The 15096-nt window shown below is 44.1% G+C and overlaps 1 protein-coding gene across 1 annotated transcript in view; it reads right to left on the bottom strand.

Annotated features, from left to right (window-relative positions):
* Window positions 1-15096, bottom strand: part of LOC126335869 (G-protein coupled receptor GRL101-like) — a 697223-nt gene that overhangs the window by 59684 nt on the left and 622443 nt on the right. The window contains exons 22-23 of the mRNA XM_049999341.1: window positions 13733-13931; window positions 49-247 (exon numbers count right to left, since the gene is read on the bottom strand). Coding sequence (XP_049855298.1) covers window positions 49-247; window positions 13733-13931 — 398 coding nt within the window. The remainder of the gene's footprint in view (window positions 1-48; window positions 248-13732; window positions 13932-15096) is intronic.

Raw genomic sequence — 15096 nt, 5'->3', positions numbered from 1 at the left:
GAGCAGTAATTGATAGTCTGGTAACTGTGCAAAGGGAGCGTGGCTGACCTGTGAGCGTGTAGACGGAAAACTCGCTGGAGAAGGTGGAGATGAAGCCGGCGAGGCTGCAGAGGGCGCTGGAGCGCCAGTCGCGGTCGTGCACCGAGTACACGCCCCGGTAGTGTGCGTCGGCCGCCGCGATGATCAGCAGGTACGACCCCATGAACAGGTCGCCGATCGCCAGGTTCGTGATCAGGAACGAGTGCACCTGCCGCACACGCACATGTGGGGGACGCTGTGCTCATCAACCTTTCGTGTGTGCAACAGATGGTGAGTGAGAAAACATGGGGTGATAAGAAGTAAGGATGTGGCGAACAGGGGAATATTAAGCCTCGAAAAACCAAGCCAGAGGGAGGGGGGAATAACGAGGAGATATAGAAGGGCTTAAGTGCGAAAGCACTGCAGAGACATTGTAGACAGTGTCCCATGAGGAATGGTCAATGTGGAGTTATATGACACAAACGATCATCCGTAGCAAATGGCTTAGAAAACAAGTGATCTAAAACGCATACCTTAAGAGCCATGAGCACATCATCACCTTCGATAATGTGAAACAAGTCCCTTTTGCTGAAAGCTTGGTCGGTACTACCTCCCCACTAAATATGGAAAGTAAGAAGCGTATAGCAGAATTGTTTTTCTAAGGGTATAGAAGATGAAGAAGTGCTAATAACATTTGAGGTATGCGTTTTAGAGCCCATGTTTACTGCACATTTTTGCTTCGGATGATCGTTCCCGTCGTACTCCTGAATATTGACCTTTTCTCCTGGGATACCTTGTGTCAGCTAGTTCACAGTAGAACGAGAGCTAAGGCATTCTGGAATGGTTTACAAACGAAGGAAGTCTCCTACTCGTAAGAAAGGTAAATTATAATTTATTTTTAATTTTTTTGGCCATCGTTTATTTCTTTGCTTTATTTATTTACTGCCTATGTAGCCTGGCCGGATTAGGACCATAAGGTCTTCTCTTACATCTGACTAGTAACAACACACACCAGTTACAAGAATAATAACAATAAAATAGTGGAAGTATTAAGAAAGATATTGATTAGTTTGCCGCTTTTGAAGCCTCATTTGGTATTATAAGAAGTGGAAGGTATAATGAAAGACCAGAGTTTGACGCGAAAGTGACAGTGGCTGCTAGAAAAGAAGATAATTTCAATAGAAAACTCTGTAGACAAGTGGAGGAAATAGTGGTGGGGGATGGAGTGTTGATGAGAATGAGCTTCTGAGGTAATGGGCGAGTCGTGGCACCCTGAAAATATTCTAAGTTCTGAGGAAGTAGTGGCTGCACGGGCCGTTGGGCGGGCGAGGACCGTTCGGCAGGCGCACCACGCGGTGCCCGACGTTAGCCGGACTAAAACAGTAGCCCCAGAGCATGGCCCAGCCACGTGTCTGCCAATTCCGCTGTGACGAGGACGGTGCTTTGTATCGATGAAGGAGATGTCTATGCCGGGAGTGCCAAAGATGGCGCCCTTTGTGAAACCTTAATGGTAGATCTAATAGAAATTAATAGTAGCCAGATTAATCATGAAACTTAAAAAAGAAACATGTACATTACTATTATTTGCACGACGATTCTGATGGTGTAATCAGATTTTCAATACCTTTATTAGTTTAAAGTTTAGTATCCGACGGTAAATTATACAAGTAACGCCCACCAACGATATTCCAAAATATAACCGCTTCATCCGATATTGTCGATCGCCATGTCTTTAGAAAGCTATTAGTGTAAACCTAAATTGGTATGAATTACAGGCATGTAACTTAAATAGTACGTGCGTTATTGGAGGCCAAAGTGTCAGATTACTATCTATCGCGTCAGGCCATAAGTACTCCACAGTTACACGAAAAAACGGTAGCAGCATGCTTGTAAATATATTTATTCATCTATGTCTTTGTTTATATCCGATGTAAACTAATCGTGAAGAAATTGGTTAAATATTTACTATGTTTTAGAAAGCACAGAGACATTAGGCTCCTGCCCTTCCTTTTGCTTCTCTTTCGATGTATGTTTATTTAATTGTTTATATATTTAATAATGTGTGTTAGAGCGTGTTTATGGTCCAGCCGTAGGAATATTTATTTAATTTCAAGTATTTAAATGTAGATTCAGTATTTCGTATGTGCTTAAATATGTTTGTGGGTGCGTTAGCTTGACGACATGGCGCGAGCGCTCTAGCCAACCACAGCGCTCGTGAATGGGGAGACTGAATAGAAGCGGGAGAAGAGCATTCTTTCAAGAGAGGACAAGGGAGTTCGGGAGAGTACGGCGCGAGGGACAGTCGCACATGACACCAGAAGTGCTGGGCGCTACGGCGCGACGGACGCACAGTCGCGAGAGGGACTTGGAGAGTGTGGAGCGGTTTACGTGTGATCACGGAAGATAGAAATATTTCGTAGTGCTGACTTGTGCGTTTGTGAGATTTCCGTGGGTTCTACAGTGAAGACGTAGTGTGCGTTTAGAAGTGTATATTTCGCGAGCTATGTTGTTGTTCATGACTGATCATGTGCTGTAGGAATCTATTGTTTCCCTGTTATTCAACTTACATTTTATTTAATTGCTGGACCATATAAATCAATAAGTGTTTTGCTGAAATATGCCACACTCTCAAAAGCACTTCTACTATCGTACTCATAATTCAAAGTCGTTAAGATAGTAACTGCAGATTTTATTTAATTGCAATCTGTCGTTTATAGATTTTTACACTCCTGGAAATTGAAATAAGAACACCGTGAATTCATTGTCCCAGGAAGGGGAAACTTTATTGACACATTCCTGGGGTCAGATACATCACATGATCACACTGACAGAACCACAGGCACATAGACACAGGCAACAGAGCATGCACAATGTCGGCACTAGTACAGTGTATATCCACCATTCGCAGCAATGCAGGCTGCTATTCTCCCATGGAGACGATCGTAGAGATGCTGGATGTAGTCCTGTGGAACGGCTTGCCATACCATTTCCACCTGGCGCCTCAGTTGGATCAGCGTTCGTGCTGGACGTGCAGACCGCGTGAGACGACGCTTCATCCAGTCCCAAACTTGCTCAATGGGGGACAGATCCGGAGATCTTGCTGGCCAGGGTAGTTGACTTACACCTTCTAGAGCACGTTGGGTGGCACGGGATACATGCGGACGTGCATTGTCCTGTTGGAACAGCAAGTTCCCTTGCCGGTCTAGGAATGGTAGAACGATGGTTTCGATGACGGTTTGGATGTACCGTGCACTATTCAGTGTCCCCTCGACGATCACCAGAGGTGTACGGCCAGTGTAGGATTTCGATCCTCACACCATGATGCCGGGTGTTGGCCCTGTGTGCCTCGGTCGTATGCAGTCCTGATTGTGGCGCTCACCTGCACGGCGCCAAACACGCATACGACCATCATTGGCACCAAGGCAGAAGCGACTCTCATCACTGAAGACGACACGTCTCCATTCGTCCCTCCATTCACGCCTGTCGCGACACCACTGGAGGCGGGCTGCACGATGTTGGGGCGTGAGCGGAAGACGGCCTAATGGTGTGCGGGACCGTAGCCCAGCTTCATGGAGACGGTTGCGAATGGTCCTCGCCGATACCCCAGGAGCAACAGTGTCCCTAATTTGCTGGGAAGTGGCGGTGCGGTCCCCTACGGCACTGCGTAGGATCCTACGGTCTTGGCGTGCATCCGTGCGTCGCTGCGGTCCGGTCCCAGGTCGACGGGCACGTGCACCTTCCGCCGACCACTGGCGACAACATCGATGTACTGTGGAGACCTCACGCCCCACGTGTTGAGCAATTCGGCGGTACGTCCACCCGGCCTCCCGCATGCCCACTATACGCCCTCGCTCAAAGTCCGTCAACTGCACATACGGTGCATGTCCACGCTGTCGCGGCATGCTACCAGTGTTAAAGACTGAGATGGAGCTCCGTATGCCACGGCAAACTGACTGACACTGACGGCGGCGGTGCACAAATGCTGCGCAGCTATCGCCATTCGACGGCCAACACCGCGGTTCCTGGTGTGTCCGCTGTGCCGTGCGTGTGATCATTGCTTGTACAGCCCTCTAGCAGTGTCCGGAGCAAGTATGGTGGGTCTGACACACCGGTGTCAATGTGTTCATTTTTCCATTTCCAGGAGTTGTTGTTACTTTCATAATTCGCAAATGCCGAGTGAAAGAAACCTTCCACCATTCGATTCATATGTTCTATTCTTATCGTATACTGTAGACTCAGGAGTATTTGGCCTGTAGTGCGGCAATTACGTATCCCAGTCCCTAGACAACGAAACCAGCCAAAACTTCAATATTTCAACGATCAATCGGAGGGTACGTAGCTGAGGGCCACCACTACACCACTTCATTTTCTTTGAAAGCCCTCAAGCTGCAGGAATACTAGGTGGGCCATTAGCTGTCTTTTGATATCTGAAAGGATTTAGAGACCATGTCAGTGTTGATTAGTGGTGCAGGTAGAATTTTACTGTGTTGAGAACGGGTATTTGCACCATGTTATTCAGGTGGTAGAGTAAGGATAGGAGATAAATTGGAAGGAGTGCAATGATTGAAGAGGCGACACGGTAAACACAAGGTGTGATCATTTCTAGGCTTTTCGGTCCATAGCCATGATAATTGTTCGTAGACCGGAGTGGTATTGTCGAAACAGCGTACATCACGTATGTATCATAAACAAGCATTCATCGTCAGTTTCAGCCGACGTGAGCTCTCATAACAAAGTCCTTGGAGAGCAGGATCGCAGTACTCAAGATTGTTTAGTGTTTGTGAGTCTACGGGTCTCTTTGTATTTCTGTAATGACTCAAGTGTGGTGCCAGCTTTACTTAATAAATTATCTGATTGGCTAATGCTGTTAAGAAAAATAATCTGCAATGTCAATAAGGTCTCTTTTCCTGCAGAACAAGTTGAACAAAAATGCGTATTTGCAAAGGATTTTTGCCCATATTGTACAAAACATTTATGTTGTATCTCCGACCCCTGACAATACCTGACCCAGTACCTGACCGTCATTCAGAAGAATTTCACACTTCCGTACAAAGCGCACAGGACAAAATATTATAGCTCTCTGAACTTCACAACGGCTGCTAGTCAGAGGGTAAGAGAGACCACAGTATCCATCAAGCCGCTCTTTGAAGATCTGATCGCATAGAATTACCAAATTCCGGCAGTGTTGACTAATACATTTTATCTCCTGTTCCAAAAAGTCCCAGACATTTGCTGTGGGAATAAGGTTTATCAATTTAGTGGGTCACTCGGGGCGCGATAATTCGTCTGAATGTTCGCCAAAACCAGAAATTTACATGTGTAGCTCTCTGGACGCAGCTGTTGTTATTTCCGATTGCCCACAGTATTCTCATAACCGATATGTAAAAGAAACGGCAACACTTCGACGTCCAGAATGCTTTAACGAAGCTCCGTGGTCCAAGTTAACGGTAATCCATCTGAGTTGGCCGAAGTCATTTTGCCCCTAAAACAGCCCCAAAACATCACAAAACTGGCTCCGGTTTGAACTCCACCAACGGGCATACAACTTCACCCCATGAACATGGCTGCGTGATATTTCACATGCCCGTCTTTTAACAGTTCTGCACTACCTACAGCCCTCAAACAACTGCACTCCTATGCAATTGACAAATATCTTGCTATATACTTTCAATACACTACGTGAAATACACTGATGGGAAAAAGTCGCAGCACCAGGAAGGAGTTGTGGGACATAAACGAAAGATGGTATGTTTGTTTCTACATGTGAAAGATGATGTATATTAAAATTTCACGGAAGTCCTATAAAACTGGCGCTAATAGCGCCACTATGAAGATGCAAATCACATTTGCTTTAAATACACGCTTTAACGGTCCTGAGCGTTAGTTATCTTTGAGGCTACACGTTGTTAGTTGATGTTAGTCAAGACTGAGTTTAAGGTGACAAAGACGCCGTTATCAACACCTCACTGAATTTGGACTAGATCGTGTTACAGAGTTACGAGGAACAGACGTTCCATTTGCGATACTGCAGGATGACTTGGCAGCAATGTAGCCATCATACATGATTGCTGGCAGCGGTGGTCACAGGTATGTACGGTCACAAGCCGATCGGTCCCCGGAAGACCTTGTGGCATTGCCGAGAGGTAAGACCATCGTGTTTGGCGTGTGGCCCTGGAACATCGTACTGCATCTGCACCATCAGTTCGAGCAGCAGCTGGCACCACAGTGAGACAACGAACTGTCACTAACATGCTACTTCGAGGACAGATCAGAGCAATATGCGCTGTAGCCTGGATTTCACTGATCCCAAACCATCGCCATTTGCGACTTCCGTTATGTCAATCGACAGCTTATTGGACGGCAGGGTCGACGTCTGTTGTATTTTCCGATGTAAGTTCGTTCTGGCTCGGTGCGAGTGATGGCCATGTTTTCATGTGTTGGTCAGAAGGAAGCCTGTTGAGCGCCTGCAATCAATCTATCTGCGTGACAGACACACTGGGTGTACACGTGGAGCTATGGTCTGTGATGCGGTTTCGCATGACAACTGAAACCCTCTCCTGGTTATCCCACGCGCCCTAACTGTAAATCTGTACATCAGCCTGGTGATTCGAGCCGTCGCGGTGCCATTCACGAACAGCATTAAGGAGTGTATTCCAAAAGGATAACGGTCGCTCACATACCGCTGCTGTAGCTCAAGCTACTCTCCAGCATGCCGACATGTTGCCTTGGCCTGTTTGGTCACCAGGTCTGTCTCCAGTCGAGCACATGTGAGACACCATCGGGTGACAACTACAGAGTCATCCACAAACAGCACTAAGCGTACATGTATTGATCGGCAAAGTGCAATAGGCTTGCAACTCCATCCCACAAACTGACATCCGGCACCCGTAAAATAAAATTCATGCACGTTTGCATCCTTGGACTCAAGTTTTTGGCGGTTACACCGGTGATTAATGTACCAACATTAAATATTTACAATAGCTCTTCTCGCTTTTACGTTAGCCTGTGATCTTGCAACATTAATCACTTAAATATGTTACCTAGCAAATGTGCTCACGAAGTTTCATTACACCACATTAATTATTTTTGGGTGCTGCAGTTTTTTCCTTCAGTGTAGTTTCACAGTGATATGTGGCCTGCAGATTTATGAAATGTTTCCTAAGGTAGTTTCCCATAAAGTTCTGTGCATGTTACTTCACATTGGAATGTTTTGCACAGTGTCTCCATTTGGGGCACCTGGTCGTTGGAACAGCTGCGGCTTGTCACCACGTTAACGCGAATACACATAGCAGTGCAATAACATTTAATATACTAAATCAACTTTGGGCTGCAAACTAAAACGACATACTACACGCATGACATAATACGTGCATGACCCCTACATTAAGTTCCGTAACACACTTCGAATTGCACGTTTTCAGTCACCGGCAGTATAAACAGAAAACGGTTAATATTCTTTTTATGCTCGGATCGGAGTTTCATATACAAGATCATCTTTTTTTTCATTACATGCTTTTATTCGAAACAAATATTTTATATCACGAGCGACTGACTGATAACGACATTAGACTACATTACGCAAATGCATGGTACAAGTGGCCGTAAGTCATGGTCAACACATGGTATATAAACCTGTAACTGCATTAATTCGCAGATCATAGGTTCAGCGTCCAGGGAGAATAAGCGCAACCGTAAATGCACGTTAGCATCTGCTGTTTGAAAATGAGGGACAAAAATATGCGGTTGTTTTTCGCTGATACGATGGCGTGCGGTAGGGTGTCGAACTTGAGTGACTGCGACTTACAAGGGGAGGCCGCCAATTGTGAAATTCAGATTCGATTCATACCGCGCATAATAAAAGCTCATGGCCAGAGGTGTAATGTGGCAAAGCACCAAGATGCGCTTCTCATCCGTTGTCGAGAAAATCGACAGTTAAAAAAAACCGTTGCGGTGAAATACTCTCTCCGATTAATAATTTTTTACAGCGTCGAGGCGCAGCGGTAAGCGCTCGGCTTCATAATCTGAAGTTCGCCGGATCGAATCTCGCGCCATGCAACTTTTTTTTAGGATACAGTTGCAACAATTATGCATATTATAAGTTGTTGAAAGTCGTTAATCGTGGAAAAACTGGCGACTTTGAACATCATTATGTTTTCCGCAAACAAAGTTGTATTTCACAAATGTTATTAATTGTCTTCATAATGTTAACCACGTAGACGTAGAAACGATATTCCGAAACGAATACGTACGGCGTAAGTCAAACGTTCGAATTAGAATAGAGACCCTACGAACACAAATTTGCTGTGGCAGGTATTAAATATAAACTCCGTTACTCGTTCGTTACACTTGAAGGACAGATGTTGAATCGGCCGAAACGGGCCGCCGCATAACAGCGTAGTTGCCTCCTAACTTCCAAAGACGGTAGATGCCGTCCCTAGTGCAACTTATAACATCGTCGAAAATCAGTACGGACGTTAGAGCTTTGGTACACCCTGTTAAACAAAGTAAAAATGGAGGCGGTACAATTGGAGAGCGATCCGCCTTCACCAACATGCTTCATTAATAGTTTGTGTGTGTGTTTCAAAAAACTAATAAAAAAGAGACTATTTGACCGCCACGGTTTCTTTTAACTCGTTTTTCCCGACAACGGCTGAGAAGAGCATCTTGGTGCTTTGCCACATTACACCTCTGGCCATGAGATTTTATTATGCGCAGTGTGAATCGAATCTGAATTTCACAATTGGCGGCCGCCCCTTGTTAGACAATATGTCTGGTTGGTATGATGAATGGTACATAAATGCGGATGACTCGGAGAAACAAACCCGCAATACGCGGATGCAGTATTAGTAGTGTTCTTCTCAACAAAGTCAGGTCGCGTATAATGGTTACATATTTTAACGTCCTTCTGTTTACGACCTCTGGATGTCACATATTTTAGCTCTTGCGTCGTAAGAACTTTGCTAATAAACGTCGCGCAACTAGGGTCAGCAATCGTTGTGTGGCTACTACCGAGTTACAAAGCAAGACACTTAAAACAAAGTCATACTCTTTAATTGAAGAAGTTTTGACGAGTTAAATAAGGTTTTAAAGCCTCTCGAGGCGGAAAAGCTGTTCATCTGCAAAGCTCGTAGAAAATTTAGTGGCGGGTGCGAAACTTGAAATATGCAAGTAAATAATAAAGCAGAAAATTGTCTGGCTGAATACTTTTTATTGTTTTTTCTGAGAGCGGCTAGCTCTATGAAACACGACTGGAGTCTCGGTAATGACAAATTATCAAGAGTTGACCCTCACGCTTAGAAGGAACACCAAATTGCAAATAAAGGTCATGGCAGCTATAATACGCAGCTGGCCTATTGGCAAGGACAGAAAGCTGATTCTGACGGTGCGGTTGGTATTGGAAGGAAGACTAAATGAAAATCAATGATTGATCATAGTATTTGACTACCTGGAAAAAGCGTTGCACAGCGTCAAATGGCGCAAGATGTTCGAAATGCTTAGGATAATAGGGGTAAGCTATAGGGAAAGACGGATAATATGCAACATTTACATGAACCAAGAGAGAATAATAAGAATTGAAGACCAAGAACGAAGTGCTAGGATTAAAAACGATTTAAGATAGACGTGTAATCTTTCGCCCAACTGCTCAATCTATACACGGAAGAAGCAACGATGGAAACAAAAGAAAGGTTTGGTAGTGGGCTTACAACTCAAGTTAAAAGAATTTCCGTAGTACAATTCGTTGATGACATTCCTATCGTTATTGAAAGTGAATTATAATTATATGATCTGCTGAACGGAGTGAACAGTCTAAATACAGAACATGGATTGAGACTACATCGAAGAAGGACGAAGTAATGAGAAGTAACAGAAATGAGGACAGCAATAGTCTTAACATTGGGATAGATGGCCACGAAGTAGATGAAGTAAAGGAGTTCTATTACCTAGGCAGCAAAAGAACCAATGACGGACGGAGGAAAACGGACATCAGAAGCAGACCAGCACTGGCAAAAAGGCATTTCTGGCCAAGATAAGTCTACCAATATGAAACATAGATCTAAATTTGAGGAAGTACTTCCTGAGAATGTACGTTTTGAGCACAGCTTTGAATGGTAGCGAAATATGAGTTGTGGGAAAACTGGAACAGAACAGTATCGAAGCATTTGAGATGTGGTACTACAGACGAATGTTGAAAACTGAGTGGACTGATAACGTAAGGTATGAGGTTGTCCTGCGCAGAATCAGCGAGGAAAGGAATATGTGGAAACACCGACAAGGAGAAGGGACAGGATGATAGATCGTCTATTAAGACATCAGGAAATGACTTCCATAGAACTAGTGGGAGCTGTAGAGGCAAAAACTGTAGAGGAAGACAGTGACTGGAATATATGCAGCAAATAATTGAGAACGTAGGTTGCAAGTGTTACTCTGAGATGAAGAGGATGAAAGGCCGCGTCCTACCAGTCAGAAGCCTGATGACTCAAAAATAAACAAGAAATCTATGAGTTTTCTGAAAATTCCCACTGCTGGCTACCAATGCTCTCACAGCCGATTATTACTGTTCACTCCGCTTGTACATTGAGGTACACATGGGATATGTATATGCACATTTACAGTATCGCGTACATAAGCTACAAAAGGCCAGTGCATTGACGGGACTGTCATTTATACTCATGTGAGTCATGTGAAAAAGTGTCCGACGTGATTATGGCGCACGAAGGAATTTAAAAGACTTTGAACGCGGAATGGTACTTGGCGTAAGAGGCATAGGACATTCCGGAAAACTTTAGGCTATTCAATATTCCAAGATCCACAGTGACAAGAGCGTGCCGAAAATGCTAGATTCTGGATATTAAAATCTCACCCCGGATAATGCAGCGCACGGCAGCCTTCACTTACCGACCGAGACCAACGGTGATTGCGTGGAGTTGTCGGTGCTAACTGAATAGCTCCACTGCTTGAAATAACTGCAGGTATCAATGAGGGGACTGCCAAGGGCGTGGTTACCCTGAGGAAAATATTAAATAATCAACGGAAGGATAGCGTTCTACGAGTAGGGGCGTGAAATGTCAGAAGTTTCAACGTGGTAGGAAAGCTAGAAAATCTGAAAATGGAAATGCAAAGGCTCTATCTAGATGTAGTAGGCGTCAGTTCAGTGAATGGAGAGAATACAAGGGTATCTGGTCAGATGAATATAGGGCAATATCAGCAGCAGCAGAAAATGATATAACGGGAGTTGCATTCGTTATGAATAGGAAGGTAGGGCAGAGAGTGTGTTACTGTGAAAAGTCAGTGATAGGGTTTTTCTTATCAGAATCGACAGCAAAGCAACACTGACAGCGATAGTTCAGGTATACACGCCGACGTCGCAAGCTGAAGATAAAGAGATAGAGAAAGTGTATGTGTTTATTGAAAGGGTAATACAGTATGTAAAGGGATATGAAAATGTAATAGTCATGGGCGACTGGAATACAGTTGTTGAGAAAGGAGTAGAAGGAAAGGTTACAGGAGAATATGGGTTTGGGACAAGGATTGAGAGAGGAGAAAGACCAACTGAGTTCTGTAACAAGTTCCAGCTAGTAATAGCGAATACTCTGTTCAAGAATCACAAGAGGAGGGGGTATACTTGGAAAAGGCCGGGAGATACGGGAAGATTTCAATTAGATTACATCATGGTCAGACAGAGATTCCAAAATCAGATACTGGATTGTAAGGCGTACCCAGGAGCAGATATAGACTCAGTTCACAATATAGTAGTGATGAAGAGTAGGCTGAAGTTCAAGACATTAGTCAGGAAGAATCAATACGCAAAGAAGTGGGATACGGAAGTTCTAAGGAATGACGAAATACGTTTGAAGTTCTCTAATGCTATAGATACAGCAATAAGGAATAGCGCAGTAGGCAGCACAGTTGAAGAGGAATGGACATCTCTAAAAAGGGCCAACACAGAAGTTTGGAAGGAAACGATGCGTACGAAGAAGACAACTGCGAAGAAACCATGGGTAACAGAAGAAATACTACAATTGATTGATGAAAGGAGGAAATACAAAAATGTTCCGGGAAACTCAGGAATACAGAAATACTAGTCACTGAGGAATGAAATAAATAGGAAGTGCAGGGAAGCTATGACGAAATGGCTGCAGAAAAAAATGTGAAGACATCGAAAAAGAAATTATTGTCGGAAGGACAGACTCAGTATAAAGGAAAGTCAAAACAACCTTCGGTGACATTAAAGACAAGGGTGATAGTACAACATAAAAGTGCAACGGGAATTCCACTGTTAAATGAAGAGGAGAGAACGGATGAGTGGGAAGAATACATTTAAAGCTTCTACGAGGAGCCATATTTGTCTGATGTGATAGAAGAACAAACAGGAGTCGATTTAGAAGAGATAGAGGATCCAGTATTAGAATCGGAATTTAAAAGAGCTTTCGAGGACTTAAGATCAAATAAAGCCGAATGGGTGGATAACGTTATCTCAGAATTTCTAAAATTATTGGGGGAAGTGGCAACAAAACGACTATTCGAGTTGGTGTGTAGAATGAATGCATCTGGTGACATACCATCTGACTTTCGGAAAAGCATCAGCCACACAATTCCGAAGACTGCAAGAGCTGACATGTGCGAGAATTATCGCACAACCAGCTAATGCATCCAAGTTGCTTACAAGAATTATATACAGAAGAATGGAAAAGAAAATTGAGGATGCTCTAGATGACAATCAGTTTGGCTTTAGGAAAGGTAAAGGAACTAGAGAGGCAATTTTGACGTTGCGGTTTATAATCGAAGCAAGACTAAAGAAAAGTCAAGATACGTTCATAAGATTTGTTGACCAGGACAAAGCATTCGACAATGTAAAATGGGCAAGATGTTCGAAATTCTGAGAAAATTAGGGGTAAGCTGTATGGAGAGACGGGTCATATACAATATGTACAACAGCCAAGACGGAATAATACGAGTAGACCACCAAGAAGGAAGTGCTCGTATTAAAAAAGGTGTAAGACAAGGATATAGCATTTCACCCCTACTGTTCAATCTGTACATCGAAGAAGCAATGATTGCAATAAAAGAAAGGTCCCGGAGTGGAATTAAAGTTCAAGGTGAAAAGATGTCAATGACGTCATGAATCATTAGTGTATTAATATCCCTATTACGAAACTCTGAAAGCTGATATTGCAGGACTGGAGGGCTCGAAAAAGTTACGCGACAAATTCAATTGCCCAGAAAGCACATAATAAAATTCCTGTTCACTACATTTTACAGTCATAAGCGGCAGACCGGACTCGAAAGGTTTAGTAGTTTCGAGTAACGGAGAAGAAAAGGTGATATGTATTTCGTCACAAAGGTCACAGGTAGAGGTTTACAGATAGCTATAAGAAAAATACTTGTAAATATCAAACAAAGGTAACGTTTCCAGAGGCCGAACTGAAACAGAAGAATATGTCGCAAATGTGCCTGTTTCTCTATTTAGCCCTTTATTTTCTAGCGGTCACAGGTCCACTCATTATCTCCGGATGAGTAAATGACAATATGTCAACTCAAATAACAACAGTGGACCACAAATAAAAATGACAGTTAACAAGTAAACCCGTAGCCACGAGAATACCAAACATACGAAACACCCCAATGTAAAAGTGCTGTGTGGCTTTTCGTGTTGACGTCTTTGGTGTGGGTAACGCGTGCCAAGTTGCGGGACTGGGACGGTGTCGTGACGCACCTGGTTGGAGTGCTTGAAGCGCATGCGCCAGGCGATGACGAGCGCGTTGCCGGCGGTGGCGACGACGCCGAGCACCCACACGCAGACGCGCAGCACCAGGTTGGACATGAGGTCCTCGCACGACGAGAACTCGTCGGGCGCCGGCAGGCAGCGCGCCGCGTGCCGCGCCACGCAGCAGAACCGGAACTCGTCCGTCACCCTGCGGGCACACACAGCCGCCGTCAGCGCCCCGGGCCACCGCCTCCTGTGGGAAATCTGCTGCGGTCGCGCCTGCTGGGAACGTTCTGTTGGGACGTCATGCAGTGACGAATTCTATTAATGCAGGTCGAGCAAACACCGAGCTAGGTTGTGCTGTGGTTATACACAGCAGCCGCCCCCAGAAGAGCTGCGGTTCATCTTCCTATTCGGCCATCGAGCTTTATGTTTTACATGCTTTCCCTAATAGCTTAAGGTAAGTTGTTGGAATGATTCCCTTCAAATGGACATCCAGGATTTCCTTCACCATACTTCCTGCACCTTTCCTTGCGTTCCGTCACTAATGAACTAAAGTGCGCGTCATTTACGACAGAGGAGGAGTTTAGGTTCGTTCTGCGCATCTGACGTCACAAAACACAGTCAGCCAATGAACAGAGAACGACGTTGCCAGGGCTCGACTGCAGTGCAGAGCACGGACGAGTGTCTTCAGGTTTAGAAACTTTCAGTCACAAATAAAGTAATTGAACAAAATCAATGTCTTGATACCAGACTTTATTTTATAGAAAGTTCAGAAAAAGCATTCTGTATAGCAATTGCTTCATATTACATTAACTAATGAAACCTAATAAGCAATAATTGAGGCGATGTGCAAGGAAAGGTGTTTGCATCATTCTCACTAACCGCATTTTCGCAATAAAGAATAGTGATAATTGTTTATTTCCTATTGCACTTCGACGAAACGTGAGCAATTTATAGTCATACCAACAGTGTTTGTCGGTATTTTGCGTGAGAGTTTAAAGTCCTCCGGAAGGTCCATTGTATGACGAGCTGCGTTACCGTAATAGTTAAAGTGTCTGTCTCCTAAGCGAAAGGTTCTGAGTTCAAACTCCCGCGCCTGGGTTCCTGGGTTCGATTCCCGGCGGGATCATGGATTTTCTCTGCCTCGTGATGACTGGGTGTTGTGTGATGTCCTTAGGTTAGTTAGGTTTAAGTAGTTCTCAGTTCTAGGGGACTGATGACCATAGATGTTAAGTCCCATAGTGCTCTGAGCCATTTGTTTTTAGTTCAAACCTTGTACCATTCTTAATATTTTCTTTATTTAAAAACAATATCGAAGTGTCTTACTTCATGAATTTTATACGTTTCAATCTAATTTTTTGGAATTTCGG

Source organism: Schistocerca gregaria, chromosome 2 (assembly GCF_023897955.1).
Source record: "Schistocerca gregaria isolate iqSchGreg1 chromosome 2, iqSchGreg1.2, whole genome shotgun sequence".
Lineage (NCBI taxonomy): Eukaryota > Metazoa > Arthropoda > Insecta > Orthoptera > Acrididae > Schistocerca > Schistocerca gregaria.
Note: the sequence above shows the minus strand (reverse complement) of the source record. Positions and strands in the feature narration are given on the sequence as shown.